This window comes from Callorhinus ursinus, unplaced genomic scaffold (genome assembly GCF_003265705.2).
Source record: "Callorhinus ursinus isolate GAN/ISIS: 27379988/994484 unplaced genomic scaffold, GSC_fseal_2.0 scaffold80, whole genome shotgun sequence".
Lineage (NCBI taxonomy): Eukaryota > Metazoa > Chordata > Mammalia > Carnivora > Otariidae > Callorhinus > Callorhinus ursinus.
Genome location: NW_027397142.1, coordinates 3,241,678 through 3,262,119, shown reverse-complemented (window position 1 = coordinate 3,262,119; position 20,442 = coordinate 3,241,678). Strand labels below are relative to the sequence as shown.

Below are 20,442 nucleotides of genomic sequence, written 5' to 3'. Positions count from 1 at the left end.
CATGATCATCAACAATAACATCATTAGCAATGACTAACAGAACCATCCTCATCAACAGCACCATCATCAACGTCATCATCATAATCACATCACCACCATCACCATCATCATAGTCATCAATAACACTGTCATTGTCATCATCAACAATAACATCATCAATGATGAAGAACAGCAACATCATCAACACCACTGCTACTAGGTTCTGCTAGGAGTGCTTTATGAATAACAATAATTTAAAGCTTATGACAACCCTACCAGGCAGGTACTATAATTATCTCAGTTTTATAGACAAGGCAGCCAAGACACAAGGAAGTCGCTTCCAGTGCTTCCTCCTTGGTAAGGACCATTTGCCATTTTTCCTCCCCATTTTTACCAGTTACCAAACGCTTTCTTTCCTGGCTACCTATCGCTTTTATAGTTTTTCCCAAAGAATTTGCTATATTCTGCCCTTTATTATTCTCCAGTGGGTGCTGTCTCCTCGCCAGTAAGCTCCCGGAGCACAGGGAACAGTTCACACCCATGACGTGGGTGAGGTAGCCCATCCCAGCTGAAGCTCTTGCCAGCTCCCTTCCCATGCTACTCCCCTTGATGGGTTTCACAACATGGTTAAGGTCCCTAGACTCTGGGCTACTTGAGGGCAGGGCCTCTCTGTCTTGCTCATTCTTGCATGCCTAGCCTGCAGTGTCTGGCAGATAGTGAGCATCAGAGAGAGACTTCTCAGTTTGGACGGCTCTGTCTCTGTGGCCCCACTGGGTGGTGGACAGATTCAGTGCAGGTGGTGTGATTCACACACTGGATTGGGCAGCAGACGCTGGCAAATGCCCCATATTGCACCGACCCCATACAGGCCTGGGAAGGCAGGTACTAACATGCAGGGCTGCAGTGCCCTCTTGTGTCCGGAGCTTCACTAGGGCTCAGTGTACATGTCCGTGGAAGAAGCACTGGAGGAAAACCATCAGCAAAAATGGCAGTTTGTCCCCATGCACAGGAGAGAGCAAGAGTGGTGTTCACGGGCACCTGGAGAATACTGGTGTGGAAAACATAATACTGATTCTAGCCCCGCCCGTGCCCCTGATTAACTATGTGCTTTGGGCAAGATGTATAAAGTGTCTTAACATTCTCATCTGTAGATTTGGTGGTGGCTCTGTGGCAGGAAAAGTGAGCTACTGGACTTTCAGAGCAGCCTCTAAGAGCTAAATCTATGGACTTTTGTTAGGTAGAGTCTTACCACGCGTCTGTGACTTCCCTAAGGTCAAGGATGATGCCTTCCTTATTCAAATGCATACAGTTGCTAGCCAGCAAAGTTGCCAGCACATAGAGGATTCTCTGGGTCTCTCACCCCCCTGCACATATCTCAGTAAGAGCACCGATCACATGAAATGACATTTCTGGTAAGGGTGCTCCCCCCTCAACACGAGTCCCTCAAGGCAGGACCTCTGTCTAATTCTTTGATTCCTTAGCATCTAGAGGCATACAGCAGCTGCTCAATAATTGAACTGGATGAAAGAACGAGGTGAAAGTCAGAACCTGTCTTAGGGAAATGAGGCAGGGGGCGAAGGGGCTTCTCCCTGACATTTTAATGAGTCTGCTGAGAAAGAAACCAGGCAGGAGGGACGTTACTGTGGTTAGGGATTCCCTATATTCATGTCCATGTATGGACTGACAGCCACAAAGGATAAAACAGGTGGCTTTTAAAAATGTGTTTAGAGTGCCGTATTATCATCCAATAGCTGTCTAACATGATCTAATACCTTCTTCTGGGAAAGAAAAATTAATGGAAGTGAAAGCAGATGTAACATTTAGCCAGATGTCTCTGCTCATTTTTCTTTGAATGTGACTATTTTAAGATCATGGATGGCCCTACTTTATCTCCTTGGAGAGAAAAAGTTTGCCGACTTATTTGGCACCACATTTCCTGAAGAAAGCGCTTTGTACGAAGTTCTGCTCCTTTTTTGAATTCATTTTTCAATCCTCTCTGCCCCTGCCACACCTTCGGTTGCCATTTTGGCTTTTTTGTTGTTGGACATTGAAGAAGACAACTGTTGTTTAATGTTTGGTGTATTAAGCTCGCCACTGTGCTGAGTGCAGAATGTACAGGATTGGGGTCACCCACAATTTACATGATTATTTGTAGCTCCCACTCATAATGAGTGTGCATTTACATGTTGGATATGGGCTAAACTCCTAACTGTAGGTCTCTTGTTGACTCTTTTCCTTAACAGCAATTCATTATTGGCATGCAAATCTCCTCGTGGTAGTAGGACGAGGGGCTCAAACCACATATTCTACATTCTCACTCAAACATGAGCCATCCCGTTTTTGAAGCTACGTAACTGGTGTGCATGACACGGACAGAACTTATGAGAATAAAAATGTGACTTCTGAGCTTTGTTTTTCACCTTTTCCCTTAGTAAATCTCCCAGGTTCACCTCTTTTGTTCTTTCTCTGAGTACAATGTGCCAAGCACACAAAACTTTTGATGGCCATTATGTTAAGCCGGACACACGTGAGAAGAACAGTGTTCATAGAAACACCAGCATGGCGGCCGGAGGGCGTGGGGTCTGGTGCTGCTGCTACTGACCGGCTGTGTGGTTTGCTTAAGTCATTAATAGCTCTGTGCCTTGGTTTCCTCAACAACAAAGCAAGGAAAGTGGAACTAACAATCACCGCAGTTTATTTTGTGAGAACTTTCTTCCTTACATGGACCAGTGGTTCAAGTCAATGATGGCAGACACCGACCGTGCCAAAGAGCTCCCCGAAGCAGCAAAGAAAGATTGATTTACAGCTAGCAGGACAAGTGATAAACAGCCTTACGTCTTTGAAGACAATTTATCTATGGTATAATGGGAAGAATTTATTAATATAAAAACTGCCTACTCAACCATGCTGGACAGGATGGATTAAGTACAAACACCTTCGAAAGATTCCTACAGATCAGTTTTAAAAAGTATGGATTCATGAGTGTCCAGAATTGGATCCTTGAGACTTAAACATATCCACTTCTCTTATGGCTCCTTTTGGCTATCTAAGCTTTGGTTATTCAGTGATAACCAAGAGGGAAGCTCATAATTGGGACCAAAAACCAGTAAGAAACTCCCCCTGGCAATCCACTGTGTTGCTTCGAGCAGACATCACAGACCAGTCACTTGTGGTTCAGGTGCAGCCTGCTAATGCTCTGCTTAGCCAAAAGGAACATGTTTCAAACTCTGGTTGGTTTCCAACATTTAGAAATTCTATTTTTATATAAAAATATGGGTTTTGAAGCTCTGTTGAAATACTGTAAGAGCCAGAAATCAGCACACCCCATTTATTCTGCCAAGTGGGGTTCACTCACGGACTTTCCCTCCCTGCGCCACCAAGCATCTACATATACAAGTGTTCTCTTCAACAGTGAGAAAGGGGAGGAGCAGAAACTCATGGCTAAACAAGCATCTGTTCTCCATCATTCCTTTTCCTTTCCATTAGCATCAATAATTAAGTTTGGGATCGATTCTTTCTATGTCTTATCTAAAATGGAAACTTTTGTTGAGAGCCAGCTATACGTTTCCAATCAAATACTTGTAATTCATCTCTGCTAGGCAATTAATGTTCCCTGGTTTAAAACAAAAACATCACCTACTATTGGAACCCAGGTGGGAGAGATGGATGGATATTTTGCTGGTGGTCAAAATACGCCAGCAATGTGGTTTAAGGTGAGGATTTTTTTCATCCAGTGCCAATGCCTCCTTATCTCCATCTATAAAACAAACTTTTCACAAATAACCACTAGGTGGAAAAGTAAAATTGACTTTGAGTATTTTCTTTAAAAAAAAAAATCCAGATTATGAAATGAGGCTCTGACATGATCAGAGAGCTGAAGTCACGTCCTGTCCAAGGCAGGTGAGATAAGGCAGAGACAGCAAAATACAGCTTGGACAGCTAAGGCACGACCTCCTGAGATTCGCTGGCAACTGGTGAGCCTCGACGATGCCATACCCCATGAGCGGACAATCATCACGTTTTCAAAAGACAACTCAAAATTGGCCTAATACTAAACTTTGACTTCACAGATACAATGGGTTTTGGTGACGGGATTAGAATGTACTTCAGATCGCTCAGGTGTGCAGTTTTTTAGTGTTAAGCGCCACTGTGTGTGGCCAGAGATACCCAATGTTTGGAGAAGGTGCCTAATGTGCCTGGATGCTGGCCTGTTCCCTATAGGTGCGCTACTGCAACAGTAATGGAAAAGAACAACCCTGGACTCCTACGTTGGCGAGAATATGAGGGCATAGAGTCCCCAAGAGCCCAAAGGGATCTTCCTAAGACCTCTCTGTCACTGGCCACCTAGTTTCCACCTGGAGAACTCCGGGTAGGAGCCTCCACCAACACGGTGTGGACCTACAGGGCACAACCAGCTAGAACCTTAGAAAGATGCTTACAACACTTCACCGCTTTTCCTTGTGTTATGTGCAGACACAACTCCCTGAAATTTCACCCACAGGCCCCAGGGCTTCTCTCTAAAGAAACATGTCAAGTCTGCCCAAAGGGTCTATATTCACTTGGAAAATTCATTCAGACCCATCTACTGCATGTTAATGATATGATTTAAAATTGCATGTTGCATTATTTTTCTTGCTTGGAGCCCTCTTTCCTTGTTTACATTTCTGCCTAAAAGAGTAAATCAGTGCTTATACTTTCATATCCTGTAAGTGTACTTTTATGAGTGATGACAGAAAATAATGTCTTAAAGAATATTTAGGCTTTCCACATTATGAGAAGTAGCTTTCATAACACCTTAAACAGGGCACAGGAGTTCCTTTCTGGGAAGTTCTGGAGTATAATTATGACTCTGAATTCCGTCTATGTTGGCCTCCAAGTGTAGCATTTTGGTGGAGCTTTTATTCATTCCCTCAAAAATGTATTTCTTTATTGAGAACCCGCTACGCACCATGCATTGTTCTAGGTGCTGGGCTCCAAGCAGGGGTGACACAAACCTCCTGCACTCACTGAGCTGACATTCTGCGGGCAAGACGGGCATTGGAACACACATACAAAAATATCCGTGGCAGCCATGAGATGTGCTAAGGGGAAACTGAGGCAGGGTGTAGGGACAGAGAGCGCCTTGGGGGTTGGTACAGAGGAAGGAGACATGGCAGAGATGTGTTGGGAGGGGAGGAGCGGCGTGTCTATGGGCTCCGGCCCCTGACGGTTTGCACCCATCTCCAAGACTCCTATACACATGGCACCCATCACCACCCTGGAGCACTGCTGGGCTCATGAGCGTGCCTGTATCAACCAACAAATATCCAGTCTATGGTAGAGTTGCTGTGTAGATGCCAACGAAACAGGTCCTGCTTTTGGGGAGCTTTGTGCCCAGGAGGGACAGGTACAAGACACAAGAGCATAAAAGAGGCAAAGAATACTCTCAGAGGAAGGAGAAAGAGGGTGGATCACAGAAAGTTCACGGGCTTGGACACCAGAGGTTGGAAATCTGAGAACGGGCGGGTAGATAGTTTGATAGGTTTTGAACAAACATCAGGAACCTCTCAGCCATTTATTCCAGTAGGGGCTTGAAAACAGAAGGGCCACGGTGGCTCTGTGAGAGTGTGACTGGAATTTTAGGACTCAGGTGCCCGTGGGTGCAAGTCTCTGACTTTGACCTGCATTCTCGAATTTATCATTTCCAAATTTACTAATTCACCAAAAACAGTCTCAGTGTCTTCTTGGATTGATCTGGAAAGCCCATGCTATACTTCTGAGCTAATAAAATATTATAATGCCAATGAGACATCATTTTGATCTGTTTTGTATATCGAAGTCCCTTTAACGTTGCCCTTGACAACGGGCAGGCAGGGCTGCTACCCAGGTCCGAGGTGCTCTGGGCTGACCGCAGGCCACCCCGGAGCTAGTGGAGCAGTGTGAGGTTTCTGTCTGCCAGTCAGTTGGCCAGCCGTCCCCCCCTCATAGATGACATTTGTCTGCCCTGGGTCTGTGGCAAACAGGATTTAAGGCAGATAAGAAAGACACAAATGCAGAGATAAAATAAAACTGGCTTAAAATGGATAGGTGGGAAAAGCAGAACAATGTAAAAATAAGGATTACAAAAAAGGGAGAAATCTAGGAAACAGGATACAATGTCAAGTGTGTGCTCTGGGGACGTACCCATGGGGGCCATCCGCCTCCCTCGGAACTCTCCAGCGGCCGTGCAAGGGGTGGGTGCGTGGCTCACAGCCCACACTCATTTTGGACATGAACACCTGGTCAGATGTGTGGTCTGCAAGTATTTTCTCCCCCCGTGTGTGCTGCTTCTTCTCTCTGTCGATGGCGTCCTTGGCTGTGCACCAGCCTTTTTGTGTCATGCAGTCCCACTTGTTTCTTTTTGGTTTTGTTGCCTGAGCTTTTGGTGTCATGTCCATGAAATCACCGCCAAGATCCATGTCACGAGAATTTCCCCCGTGTGTTCTAGGGGTTTTACAGGGTCAGGTCTTATGCTTGTCTTTAATCCATTTTGCGCTGTGCGTGTGTGTGGTATAAGATAAGGGTCCAGTTAATTCTTCAGTACGCAGGCACCTGGTTCTCCTGGCCCCTCCCCACCCACAACAAACGTGCATGCACCTTGCTCTTTTCCAGTGTGGGGGGCTCACTTTCCCTCCTGCCCCTCCCACTGCAACTCTCCAGCACAGCTGTCTTTTCAGAGCTGGCTGGAATCATCTAGAAGTTTCTTCTAGTTTTTTAAGCACTTTTGTTTTAGGAATCTTTATTAACAACTGCATAAAATTTTATCCAGTAATGATTTAAAATTTTGTTAAAGTTTGTTAGTTTCTTTGCTCATCATTTGCCTCTTATTTCTCTTTGAGCAGCCCCCTTCTTTTGTTTAAGTGCATCTGTGTATAGTTTTTTTCCAGGGCAGATGCATGAATGGTAAATTTTACATATTTGAACATCCCCAAGTTCCTTTTCCTGCCCATTTTATGAACAAGAGCTTAGCAGAGACAGGACAAAAGTAACAAATTGTTTTCTATCAGCAGTACCTTATAGATCATGTTCCACTATTTCCCGAACTGTTGTTTTGAAGGTGAGAAGTCTGATACTACTCTGAGTATTTACAATAAGAAAAGAAAAGGAAAGAAAAATGAAAAGAAAAAACCCTCCATAGTGCCACTACCTGTAACCTTATGTAATTTCTAACCTCTGAATTGCCAAGTTTCATTCGGGGGAACTAACTTCAGCTCCTTCCCCAAATTCTTGTAAGACATTCCATACTTCTTTCCTCTCTGATAACTTAATGCTCAGTGGGATTTTCTTCTAGTATATCTTGGTTTATTTTCCCCCCTTTATTCTCTGCAGTCTCTCCTAGAACCACCACATGGCAGAATGCATTTCTTGGATCTATTATTCATATCTCTCAAGATTTCTTTGAGTTTTCATCTCCATCCAATAGTGGTCTTCTGGGCAACCCTGGTGAATCTTCCAGATTATGATTTGGTGGGGTTCTGTTCATAATGTTGCCCAAACAAGGACACTTTTGAGAAGGAAGAGAACAGCGCCAAAAATAATTATGAGGCCTCCATTGATCTTTGTCAGGCATTATCTGGCTTTCTTGGAAAACCGGGGTGTGCAATGACCCCTCTCCTCAGTTTTTCTTTGGAACTAAAAAAAATTTAGGGGAGGGCATATATTTTGTTGAGTGAGTTTACTCTTTTTTTCTTTTTAATTAAGCTTTTAATTTTAATTCCAGTAGGGTTAACATGCAGTGTTATATTAGCTTCAGGTATACAACATAGTGATTCAGCAATTCTCTACATGATTCAGTCCTCGTCAAGAGAAGTGCACTCTTGGGGCGCCTGGGGGGCTCAGTTGTTAAGCGTCTGCCTTCGGCTCAGGTCATAATCCCAGCGTCCTGGGATCGAGTCCCACATCGGGCTCCCTGCTCCGCGGGAAGCCTGCTTCTCCCTCTCCCACTCCCCCTGCTTGTGTTCCCTCTCTCGCTGTGTCTCTCTGTCAAATAAATAAATAAAATCTTTAAAAAAAAAAGAGAGAGAGAGACGTGCACTCTTAATTCCCTTCACCTATTTCCTCCATCCCCCCCAACCTCCTTTCTGGTGACCCTCAGTGTGTTCTCTGTAGTTAAGAGTTTGTTTCTTGGTTTGTCTCTTATTTTCATTTTGTCTCTTTCATTTGTCTTTGTTCATTTGTTTTGTTTCTTATATTCCACATACGAGCGAAATCATATGATATTTGTCTTTCTTTGACTGACTTATTTCACTTAGCATAGTACTCTCTAGATCCACCCATGTTGTGGCAAATGGCAAGATTTCATTCTTTTTCATACTTTAATATTCCACGGTATATCCACCACATCTTCTTTATCCATTCATCTGTCCATGGACACTTGGACTGCTTCTCTAATTCGGTGATCGTAAGTAATGCTGCAATAAACATAGGGGTGCATGTATCCTTTCAATTTAGTGTTTTTGTATTCTTTGGGTAAATACCAAGAAGTGGAATTACCGGATCATATGGTAATTCTATTTTTAAGTTTTGGAGGAACCTCCATACTGTTTTCCACAGTAGCTGCATCACTTTTGCATTCCCACTAAGAGTGCATGAGCATTCCTTTTTCTCTTCATCCTTGCCAACACTTGTTGTGTCTTGTGTTTTTGATTTTAGCCATTCTGACAGGTGTGAGGTGATGCCTCATTATAATTTTGATTTGTATTTCCCTGATGAAGAGTGATGTTGAGCATCTTTTCATGTGTCTGTTGGCCATCTGGATGTCTTCTTTGGAGAAATGGCTGTTTATGTCTTCTGTCCATTTTTTAATGGGGTTGTTTTTTGGGTGTTTAGTTGTATCAGTTCTTTACATATTTTGGATACTAGCCCTTTATTGGATAGGTCATTTGCAAACATCCTCCATTCCGTAGGTTGTCTTTTAGTTTGTTGATTGTTTTTCCTTTTTTTTTTTGTAGTCACATTCTTCATCAATCACACTACATATAGCAGGCTTTGGCTTTCACTCTCAATGTGATCTATTTCTATTTACTTTCCAAAATTTCTTCATTGTTCTGTCTGCTGGTGGCCCCCTTCTTGGTGACCCAGTGGTACCATTTATTTTTTAATTTTATCTTTCTTTTACCATTTAGTGTAGAAAAGAGAGAAATGTATGTGCTCGGGAAGCCATTCTGAAGAAAAACACACTTTAGGAAATGTGATGTGGTGGTCACAAGCAAAGTGGCTGGTTGGAGGGAGAGCCTGAAGGAAACCTGATGGGTACAGGCTCTTAACTCACTGGAGTTGGGGCAGTGGGCATGAAAGGAGTGTGTGGATCATAGAGCTGTTATAATTGCACTGAATGGTATTGTTTATTGTCAATCGACATTTCAAAAGAGCACATTTTCAGGAAAGACTTTCCATTTTGCAGAAAGTACTCTGTCACCTGGTACTGGCACAGACACTTGCCTGGTGATGCAGAAGGGGTCAGGTGGGAAAGTGAGAAGTTTTTTTCCCAAGAGAGATACTTGTTTAGCTATTACTGAGGAGCAACAGGGCTTCAACTGAGTGATTTGCTTGGAGTCTGGCAGCATTTACTGATGGGTTTAACATCTTCCAAAGTATTCATGTATATTATACTAATGATATAACCGGCCCTGAGAATCTCTCCCCTTGTTCTTGGTACCACAGCCTCAAAGGGAGTAGTTCCAAATGTTTGAGAGATTGAACAGATGTTCTTCCTCACAAACACACTAGCAATGCTCCAAGGAGTCTGAAACTTGGTTCCAAACATTCACTTGGACAAACTCAAAATTAAAAAGGGCATCCCAGCTTAATGCCTTGGAAACTTGGTGTAAGAGGTGTCTAGAGGATTAGGTAGCTTGTAGAAGCAAACCAAGTGCTTTTCCCTTTCAAAATCTTGTTGTAGGGGACTGATATCACCCTATATGTTTGAACCTAATAATATAGTTTTGTCAATGAGGATGCAGATTATTATTTTTCCAGCTCTGGCACCATTATTTACAATTATTGAAATAATTTCAGTGGAAGACAATATTTAATGCCCACATTGGGCCAGGCTGTAAGAGGGTGCACCTGCTTAGATATGCACTGGAGGACTGGGTGTGAACCAGCATTAGCTCTGGGCCACTTTGGAGGGGTCTAGAGCTATCGTCTCCTCATTCCAAAAGATGTATGACCAACAACTGTCCTTCAGTCAGAAACCTTGGGCAACAACCTTCCCTCAGGAAAATTTCTGTAGTGGTGTCAAGATCAGTAGCCATTTCCATTCCTTCCAGTAACAGATATGTGGTGCGTGGGCACCACCTCCTCCCTCACTGCTACGTGTGGCAGACATGACCAACCAATCACTCATGATGTTCTTCCTCGCTGAGCTTGGACTTGGCCAAAGCATCCTTCTTATCTATAGCACTGTAGTCAGTGACTTTCAGTGAAATGAGGTAGGTCTGCAAGGCCAACACCTCTTTCTCATCCCTGCCATTCATGGCTTCGTGCTGACTAAAACTCGGGGAGAACTAACATAACATAGTACCTCAGTGTGCATTTCTCCCTCAGCAACATCCCCTGAGGTCAGGATGTGGCTAGGGTGGCTGGGAATACTGGGCATCTGAGGGAGTAAAGGCAGAGAGAAGAAATGGCATACAGAGAGAAATTACCCAGTGCTGAAGAAAGAAAGAACATCTGGTTCCTTCCTAAGTTCTGCCAAGAACTGGCTGTGGAGGGCCCCTTCGGCATACGTACTCTGGAAGCCACCAGGTTCTTCAACTCCATGCTTACAGAGGGGTGACTTAAGGTTCTGTGGCTCTGGCAACCACAGTCACTTTTGGAAGTTTCTACCCTGTGAGTGTAAGGGCAGACCCAGGGCTTCCGGCACCGCCTGATGAGGTATCAGATGGCCACTCACATTTGGAAACAGTGGGTAAGGGATCTGCTTTGTTAATTTCACAGAAGTTAACCATCTGTAGCGTCAGCCCCACCTTCCAGATGCTGAGCCAGGAACTGGCGGACATCTAAGACACTCTTCATTGATTACTAAGGTGATGATGATGATGATGATGATGGTGACTGTGATCACAACAATATTAGCTGTCATTTACTACACATTTGCTGTGCATTAGACACCATGCTAAGCATTCCATGTGCGTTGTTATCTCCATCAACCCTGACAACAACCTTGTGGGTAGTGTTGTTGCCCCAGTTTTCAGGACGAGTAAATAGAGGGCCTAGCAAGGCTAGCCAACGTGCCCAAGTCACAAAGCTAGTGAGTGGAGAAGCCCAACGTCTAGCCAGCTCTCTCCGATTCCATCCTTCATTGCTCTCCATTTCTGCGATTTCTCTCTCTCCATGGCAGCGACAGAGATGACAGAGCCCCGAGCATTTAATAGTAAGAAGAACAGTCATCTGGATAGAGTCACTCGCTTTATTTTTAAGCTTACATCATTGTATTTTGTTTCAATTTGACTTCAAGATGGAGAAGTTTGTCTTGATAAATTGAGTTGCTGAATCTATGACCGAACATCTCAACCACAGGCAAGTGGCTCCTAAATCACAACTTGACATGGAAGAGAGGTGAGGGCCAGGACCACAGCAGGATTCACAACACAGGCTGTTCTGTTCTCCACTCACAACAGGAAGAAAAGCTAGAGTTCCCTCTTGGGTTCCATGAAAAAGAAGTTTACTTATTAATTTTTAAAAACATGAAACTGTTTTGGTATGACATAGCAAACACTGTTTCATGCACCGGTCCTGTTTTCCTGGTGGAATTCAGTCGTTTCTTAGAAATAGGACTGACTGAGGCCTTCTGACAAACTTGGAGGAAAATGAATCATGCTCTCGGGATTCAGTTTGAAGAGAAAAATCCAATTCTCTGAACAGAGCTATGATTGCAACACTCAAATTACGTAAATGGGGTGCTTTGATTCAGTGGCTCATGGCTGACTTCAGCTGGGGAGGAGAAAACCCTAACTACTTTTCAAAGCTCTGTGTGACGTGAGCATTCATTTTGCTTTCTGACACGGAAGAAGAATTTCGGGAGAAAATGTATACTTCTGCTAACATGCTAGCATTATCTTCTGAATCTTCTAACACGGGTTAGATCCCATTGCTTTCCCCAGCGGCCCCTCTCATTCATTCTAGAAAGTGGCGCAGCCATTAGGAACAGTCTCTGTCACCAAGTCTAACGTGGCTGCCCTTAAATGTCTGTCCCCGAGAAAAACAGCAACAGGGTTTCTTTCCTCTCTTATACAAGAAGGTGATTTGAGTCACACAAGGGAGGTGTCATGGGTTAACTGTGTCCCCCTAAAAGAGATGTTGCAGTCCTAACCCCAGTACCTGTGAATGTGACCTTACCTGGAAATAGGGCCTTTGTAAATGTAATCAGGTTAAGATGAAGTTGACTGGAGTAGGGTGGGTCCCTACCCATGGTTGGTGTCCTTACAAGGAGAGGGAAGTTGGGGTCCAGGGACACAGGAAGAAGACCACATGCCTCTGGAGGCAGAGACTGGGATGGTGCATCTACAAGCCAGGATCACCAAGGATTTCTGGCAGCACGAGAAGCTAGGGAGAGGCACAGAACAGGTCCCTTCTCGGAGCCTCCAGCAGGGTTAACCATGCAGACAACTTGCTTTCAGACTTCTGGCCCCCCGAACCGTGAGAGAGTTGCTCTAAGCCCACCCTGCTGGTGGTAATGCTACGGCAGCCCCAGGAAACGAATACAGAAAGTGAGTACTTTTCTTCCTTAAACATAACACTGGGGTCATCTAAGATGGGAAGGTGATGTCCCAGCTCTGCGGGGGATGCAGCCAGGCTCCTGAGCTGGTGGCCCAGGACAGATGCGGAATCAGAGATAGTTCCTGTCACACATACTGGTCTGAGGGTGAATCCACAGCCATGCCCACGCTGCCTGGATTAGCTCATCCAAAGGGCTGATAAAAACCAACCCTTGCCCAGAAAAAGCTCTGGGGAAGGGATAGGCATTCGCTGAGCAATCAAAGACAAAGCACAGAAGTGTGAGACAGTATGTTCAGTGCAGGGAACTCTAAGATCTCTTTGTGTTAGAGTAGAAATTGCAAGGAATCAGAAATGGGAATAGAAACACCAAATATAAGGAATGTGCTTTTCAAATGGTGAGGAGCTGAGCAAATATGAGGTATTTCCATCATCACCCATCTTAGTGGGTCAGTGAGAAGATGAGTAAGTGTGCAGATCAAAAGCTTATTGATATTTCCTGGAAAATCATTATAAAGTGTCACATCATAACACAGTATTTTGGATGCATCTAGCTTCAGTGCCAGACCCTAGAGGTCTGGAAAGAAATCTAAACATCTGTACATTAAATACGTGGGTGAATTTCCACAAGGTTCTACAGCATCTGGTTTACAGGCGTTCCTCATGCAAGCATTCAGTGACCATCTGAAACCCATGTCTTGTAGACAGAAATACTGGCACACGTAGGAGGGCCTCGCTAGGTAAGGAGTGGACGTAAGCATTGCAAACGTGAGTCTTTCCTCACCTACGCTATTTTAATCTATTGTGTGCAAAAGTATAAAAATAATGTATGCCTTTTAAAATTTTTACACCATAAAAATTAAGAATTTAAGAATTACAAGGGTTCCTGGGTGGCTCGGTTGGTTAAGCATCTGCCTTCGGCTCAAGTCATGATCTTGGGGTCCTGGGATGGAGCCAGAGTTTGCGGGGGGTCCCTGCTTAGCAGGGAACCTGCTTCTCCCTCCACCCCCTCCACTTGTGTGCATGCGCAGTCTCTAATAAATAAAATCTTAAAAAAATTATATGGAAATACGGAAATGACAAGCCTCGAGAAAGCACAGACTAAACATTAAGAAGCGCTGGAGAAGACAGCACAGAATGAGACTAAGTTAGTGTGATGATGAGGGTGGAGACCACCGCACGCCAGGGGAAGGACCACACACCAAAGGGCCAGTGACACAGCTGCACTCCCTGCAGACAACTGACAGTGCCAGTCAGCTGGGATTCAGTCACCACGCCAAACACCGTCCTGTAAGTTAAGGGGACAGGGCCACAGCAGATGAACTAACCAAAACCCCCCATAATGGAAGGTGCATAGACCGGCAGGAGGCGTTTATATGCGGGTGATCTTGTAGCCGCTCGCATGATCCCCAGCCCCGCCGACCCCCCAGCGTGACGACCCGAGGCTGCTCTGCCTGGGCATCTGTCTTGGCTGGTCGCTGTCCGCCCTGTCCTGGTTCTAAATCCTTGGGCTACAACCTCCTCCTCTGTCCACACTGAACCGTTCACAGCTCCCTGTGGGACGGGCCAAGTGGTTGTGAACAGGAAGCGTTCCCAGATCTCCCCTCCCCTAATTCACAGAGAATCCACTAATGTCATTATGTTTTTCTTCAGCCCAAAGGGGGAGGATTCGCTGTTGGTGGTGCCGTTCTGGCTGCATCTCAGAGGCCACGGTAATCTACCCAGTGCTGCAGGAGCAGAGAAGGAAAGCCTCTCGAGCCGCGGGTGGGGACATTATTCTGGTCAGAGGCTTATAGGAGTCTCCAGAGTAGCTTTGGGGTATGAAAGAAATACACAGGGGATGAAGTTTAATGACTGCTACTGTGGGCTACACATGTGGGCCTACTTTAATCTCTGCTGAGGAACATGGGGATAAACAGAATTATTGAGACTTAATTTTGGTTGTTAAGTGGGACTTCTTAAATGCAAGCCTCTGCTGGACAGGTGGGGGCTCCCAGGCTGAGTGGGGGGATCCTCCATACAAGTCAGCACTCCACTGGACGGATGGGGGCTCCCAGGCTGTGAGGGGACCCCCCACGCGATCTCGATGCACCCCCATGCCCCTCTCATGCTGCACCCTCCCCACTATATTGCACTTCACACTCTGAATCCCCCTCTCGCCTTCACTTGAGGTGCCACCTCACCCATGAGCCTTTCCTTGCTTCTTCAACCCCAGCACAACCCCCAAGCAATCAGACTCTCCGACAGCGTAATCACTCTCTTTGGGGGCTTCACCCCGTGGCAATCACCAGCGATGCTGGTGGAGGACACCAGAGGCAGGACTCACGGGCACTAGGTCCCCCTCACCCTGCCCGGGGGCCGAGGGTTGGCCGCTGTAGGCTTTGTACACTTAAGTCTTTTTACAAAATCCCTTTTTAAAAATGAGGTTTCGATTAGGTTTTGGGGGCAAGGTTAATTTGGGTATTCGAGTTACATTAGCCAGAAAATAGGTTAATATAAAAAAAAATACTTACAGAGAAATGTTGTAGACAAGAGGCTAGTTTATGCTGACGTTAACATAAGGCAACACGCTAAATAAATGGATTTTAAATGACAGATCCTTGTCTGGGACGTTCTTTTTTAAGTTCACTTCGATCTTTTCCTTCTGTATTTTGCTAGGACGCTTCTCCTCCCGGAGACAAGACTGTGGATGTCTGATTTCGTGGCTCCAGTCAGGCTGCTGTCTCAGGTCCTGGCAGGCCGGCTTGCCATTTTCCCATCTCTGCCACATAAAGCTCCACATTTCCCCAAGTTGTAAGCTCCTAAAGATCCTGCCATGGGGCGGCAGGAGTCGCTGGCCTGGTAACCAGGAGACCTTGATACACACGACCTCCCGCGGAGTTTGGTAATAACCTTCGAGGGGCCAAGGCGGGGCTAAAGTTGTATTTCAGAGGCCCCCCCCACACCGTTTGTCTCCCCATTGTCTTGGGAGAATGTCTGGGGCTAAGCCTGTGGTGGTCAGGGGGCTGAGTGATCCTGTTGTATGGCTCCTCAAGACTTCGGAAGACACTCATAAAAAGAGGGTGAGGTCGTGCCCTGGGGAGCACCTGGCAGAGGCTAACGAGACCGTGCTCCAGCAGGAATTCTCCATTCTCCACCCACAACTCGCAGGACTGAATTGCTCCTGGCCTGGTCAGTCCCATTTGTGGCACGGTCTCATGCTCTGAGGCGACCTCAGTGGCTCTTCTTTGACATATACTTTGTAACAACCGTGTTGATTAGCACTTACCTTTTTATGGGTTCATACCTTATCTTTCTAGCATAGGAGAACAAGATGCTAAGATACTGCTTTGTCCACTGTGGGACATGGCTACTGTTCTGTGTATGCTGACCGGTGTGATCGGGAACTTTCTGGGATAAATCATCCGTGAATTAGGTCACAGAATAATTTTTTTCCTGTCTGAGACAGTTTTCTATTACCTCCATCCTTAAATAGGCTTGAGAAGTTGATCTTTGAAATTCCTTTATTACCTTTCTACATGGCCTACGTTCATCAAGGTGTGAGACACTCACTCACCCACTTCCCAAGACTGTCTGTGGAAAATGTTGATGAACTTTGGGATTAACAGCGTGCAAACACTCGGATGGGCTGTAAACCATGAGGGAAGGTGTCAGACCCACCAAGAGGCGGTGCCGAGACCCGCTGGTGGGAGCCTGGACCCGTGATCGGGCAGAACCCCCTGTTCTGGGACTCGCTCCCACCGTTGGCCAACACTGCACATGCTGGCGGTCCCCCATACCAGCGACTGGGCAGGAACCCCCCGCCCCCTGTTCTGGGACTCGTTCCCACTGCCGCCGCCTCCCCTGCCCACCATCGGGGTGCTGGCCTGCCGCGCCCCGGCTTACCTTCACACTTGAGCAGGAAGAAGTCGGCGCTGTGGCTGAAGGACGCGCTGAAGTACGTGCAGTTCTCCACCAGGTCACAGGACAGGCACTGCCTGTTGAAGGTGCCCACCGTGCTGGCGCTGGAGGAGCAGAGACAGCGGGCCATGAGCCGAGGCGGCGGGAACCAGGCCCCGCGGACAAGGTGCAGACCCCCAGCCCGGCTCCAGTGCCCCCCACGCGCTCCAGAGTCCCTGACGCTGCGCCTGCGCGCTGGGCCTCTGCCTCGTCTTCCTGGGAATGCCCCGGAACACTCTGGAACATTCCGTTCTGCGTCCGCTTCCTGCCCGGCGGGCGCCCCAACTCCGAAGAGTTCAGCTCGCAGCACTTCTGCTCTCCGGTCACCCGCGCGTTCATCAGGCCCATGTGCCCCCACTGTGAGGGGGCACAGTGCTCGGCGCCAGGCCCTCTGGAGAGGAGGAGATGGCTTTCCGGATCTCTGGCTTGTTTCCGAGGGCCTAGCGCTGCCGCACGGCGCGTCAGGAACCCCCGGGGACCCCAGAGACGCGGGCTGAATTGAACCCTGGCCGTTCCCGAGCGGGGTCTCCCGCAGAGTCGCACCGAGAGCTGGTGCTCCTCATTCGTGGGGCCGGGGAAGCAGGATCCCCAGGACCACACTCAGCAAGCACAATTTCACGTCAAGAAGGCCTGAAATGTGTTTCCAAAAATGAAGGTACCGAGGAGTCTTTGCACACACCTGGAGGGAGTTCCTGCCTGAGCATTTTGCAGGGGAAGGGCCAACTCGGACCCCAGGCCCCACCGGAAACCTGTCTACAGGGGCTGATCCTTCCGGCCAGACAGAAGAGGGCCTTCTAGCCTATGTGTAAGGTAGAGGAGAAGGTAGGCGGTCGGCCTTGATCGCCTTCCGTCCTGTGGGGGACAGGAATGATCTAGGTTATCCTGGCAGACACGCACGGCTACACGGAGAAGTGAGCCTGTGACCCATGGGCTTGCCAGTTTTCCTCCATCCAAAAGGACTCCCCTGGGCTTTTACACTCTCAGCACATATGCACCGGCGGGTGGGAGGGGCCACTGGTCCACCTGATGGGCTTCTCCAGTGTCTTCTCCACGGGAAGGGAAGCCAGGCGTAGGCTCCATCCAGACCGTGAGTCACCCTCTCTGGCCCTCAGGTCCACATGGGGCGGCTGGTGTGCATGTAGGCCACCACCCGCTGCTACCTGCTTCTAGTCTGGAAAACATCGAGGAGGTAAATTTGCCCTATTTCCACCTCTGGTGACCCCGTCTCAGAGCCCGACACCTGCTCTGGGAAGAACAGTCACTGGGGCGACACTGAAGAGGGACCGACCCTGGGAGAAGTCTCCTTTCCAGGATTCGGGTGTCACCCCTCTGCCTTCTCTGAGGTTACGGAACTGACCGGGGTCACAGCGGGTCGGCCACGATGTGGGGTCGGTAGAGCCGGCCTGCTCCCCTCCCGGCCTCCGGCAAGCACCCTACCAGACCTGCCTCCGACCAAACCCACTGAGAACGAGTGCTCCAAATCATCCTCGAACAACGGTGAGAAGGAAAGACCGTCGGTTATCAACACGAGAAAGTGAGTCGGGGGAACTCGTTTGACAAAAGCAGAAAAAGAAAAGCTTCAAATGCGGTGGTCTCCGCAATTCTTGCTTATAGTCTCTGGACATTACAGGGTTGCCCTGTGGTGGGTTTGCCCGGCGCCTCCCCTAGTGCCCTGCGGCATGGGGCACGCTGTCCAAGCCGAGGACCTCCTAGGTCGGTGCCCACGTACCTGTAGAGCTGTCTCCTCCGCGGCAGGTCTTCTGTGCTCAGGAAGTAGCTGCAAAGACCAGCAGGTGAACAGGGATCAGCGGGCTCCAGGGCAGGCTTGCCTTCCACTGCTAGGCTCGGCCTGCACGCACTTCCCGGGGACTTCTGTCGGTGCATGGGGACAGGCCCAACTCTCCCGCTCAGGCCCAGCCCCGTGTATGTGCAGGCGGGGAAAGCCGCGAGCCACACACCCGGGGGAGGGGGTAAGGGGGGGGCGGGCTGTGCCGGGGGTGAGGATGGTGATGCATGTCTCTGGACTCAGATGCGGGAATTTCTCTACAAGATTGTTAGCCCCCTGTGGGGCCAGGACCCAGCCAGGTAATCTCGTAAAGCCTGGGGCAATGACGCTGGAGGAATGGTGTTCATTTGCCACGCGGAGCGCGGGCGGGAGCCTGGACTCTGGTCACAGGATCAGGGAGGAGGAGGGCATCCTGGCCTGGCCTCTGCCATCTGAGCTGAGCCCTAGCTCCCTCGTTACCGTCTGAATAATCGGAATCACCTGGGGTCAGTGACTTAACTTCTCTGTCTCCGCTTGCTTGTTTTTGGACAGGGGAGCCTGTAACGCAGCCCATGGGACCGCTGTGTGGAACAAGAGTATACTCCCGGGGCACTATGCACACGGCCTGGAACTTGCAAATGGCACACGGCAGGCCTGCTGTGACGGCCTCCCGTTTCTCCCCACGGGTCTGGCCGCTCAGCTCCCTCTGCTCAGTGTCGTACAACTTTGGAAGTGGGGCCCTCGAGACACTGGACCCAGGGAGTCCCATGTGACTGAAAGGAAGGGCCCATCTTGCAGTGCTGGCCTGGGCCCTGGGGTTGGAGGCCTGCCCACGCCCGCGGCCAGCCCTACTCACATCTTACTCCGCTTCTCGTCGTAGGCCAGGATCTTGGTCACGTCCCAGTCTCCGGAGGTGATGGACTGTATGTTGTCATTGCTGCTGTTGGGCTGGAGCACCAGACGGGACATGGGGGAACTGGCGAGCCTGACCCATGCTTTGTTCCTCACCCAGGAGCCCCACACCACGTGGGGGTGCCATCTGCCCCCCGCCTGGATCCAGCCTGTCCACGAAGCCTCCGCTCACCACCCCGGGCCCCAGCCCTCTCCCCTTCTCTGAATGTCGGCAACACAGAGACTGGCAGAGTCCGCGTTTGTGGAACCTGTCACCCGCTACCCCGACGGCCAGTGCCTCCACCTGCGGCACACGTGTTTCATGAGAGACACGAATGCCACATAGGCTACTGCTGGCCTTCTTTACAACGTGTGATCTTGCTACTGAAGTCACTGCCATAGGGAGCCTGGGAGGGAGGAAAGAGAGAAATATGGGGACGGGAAGGAAACAGGACAGGGAGGAGGGAGGGGGGAGGGAGGGGGGAGGGGGAGGGGGGAGGGGGGAGGGAGGTGGGACACATGCCTGCCGTTCTCTGCCATCATTTGCAAGGATGCTTGAAACCGTTTTACTGAGTGTTGTACTCTCCCGCCTTGAGTGCCTTACAGAGTGAAATAACCATGACAATAAACTGTAAGGGAGGGATGCATGACCCTCTTGGCAGGAACAATGTGATCTGGAGTGGGGTGTGCAGGGGCTGCTGGTGTGAGGCACAGGCCCTCCGTGCTGGATGGCAGGCGCTGGGGAGGCAGGTGGGAATCGGATGCTGAGTAAGTCAGGTGGGGCCCGCGGGCGTCTTGGGAGCAGGGAGAGCCTGCGGGGAGCAGGGGAGTCTGGATGGCAGTGGGGGCCCTGGGACAGAGGGTAAGGGGACAGCCCAGCGGGTGGGGAGGAAGGGTAGAGGGCACAGGAGCGTCAAAGTCGCAGGCCCAAGTCCTTGGGTCCCATAGTCTCTGTCACAGTGTCAGAAGTGTCATCACTGAGCCATCTTTGAGCCATAAGAGGAAGGGCCAATGCACCCACTGCTCTGAGCAGGAACCCCTGGACTTTGCGAGCCCCGTTCTGCCCCACCTCCGGGAACCTACCTTCCAGTTCCTGAACCCGGGGCTCGCTCTGGGGCCCTTGCGGATGA

At 48.6% G+C, this 20,442-nt stretch overlaps 1 protein-coding gene across 5 annotated transcripts in view; it reads right to left on the bottom strand.

The window, feature by feature from the left end:
• The window catches only part of DPP6 (dipeptidyl peptidase like 6), a 949,209-nt gene that overhangs the window by 47,984 nt on the left and 880,783 nt on the right, over nucleotides 1-20,442 (bottom strand). For all 5 annotated transcript variants that reach the window (XM_073887499.1, XM_073887496.1, XM_025862147.2 and 2 more), the window contains exons 14-16: nucleotides 19,278-19,369; nucleotides 18,386-18,433; nucleotides 16,603-16,721 (exon numbers count right to left, since the gene is read on the bottom strand). In XM_073887499.1, the coding sequence (XP_073743600.1) occupies nucleotides 16,603-16,721; nucleotides 18,386-18,433; nucleotides 19,278-19,369 (259 nt within the window). The remainder of the gene's footprint in view (nucleotides 1-16,602; nucleotides 16,722-18,385; nucleotides 18,434-19,277; nucleotides 19,370-20,442) is intronic.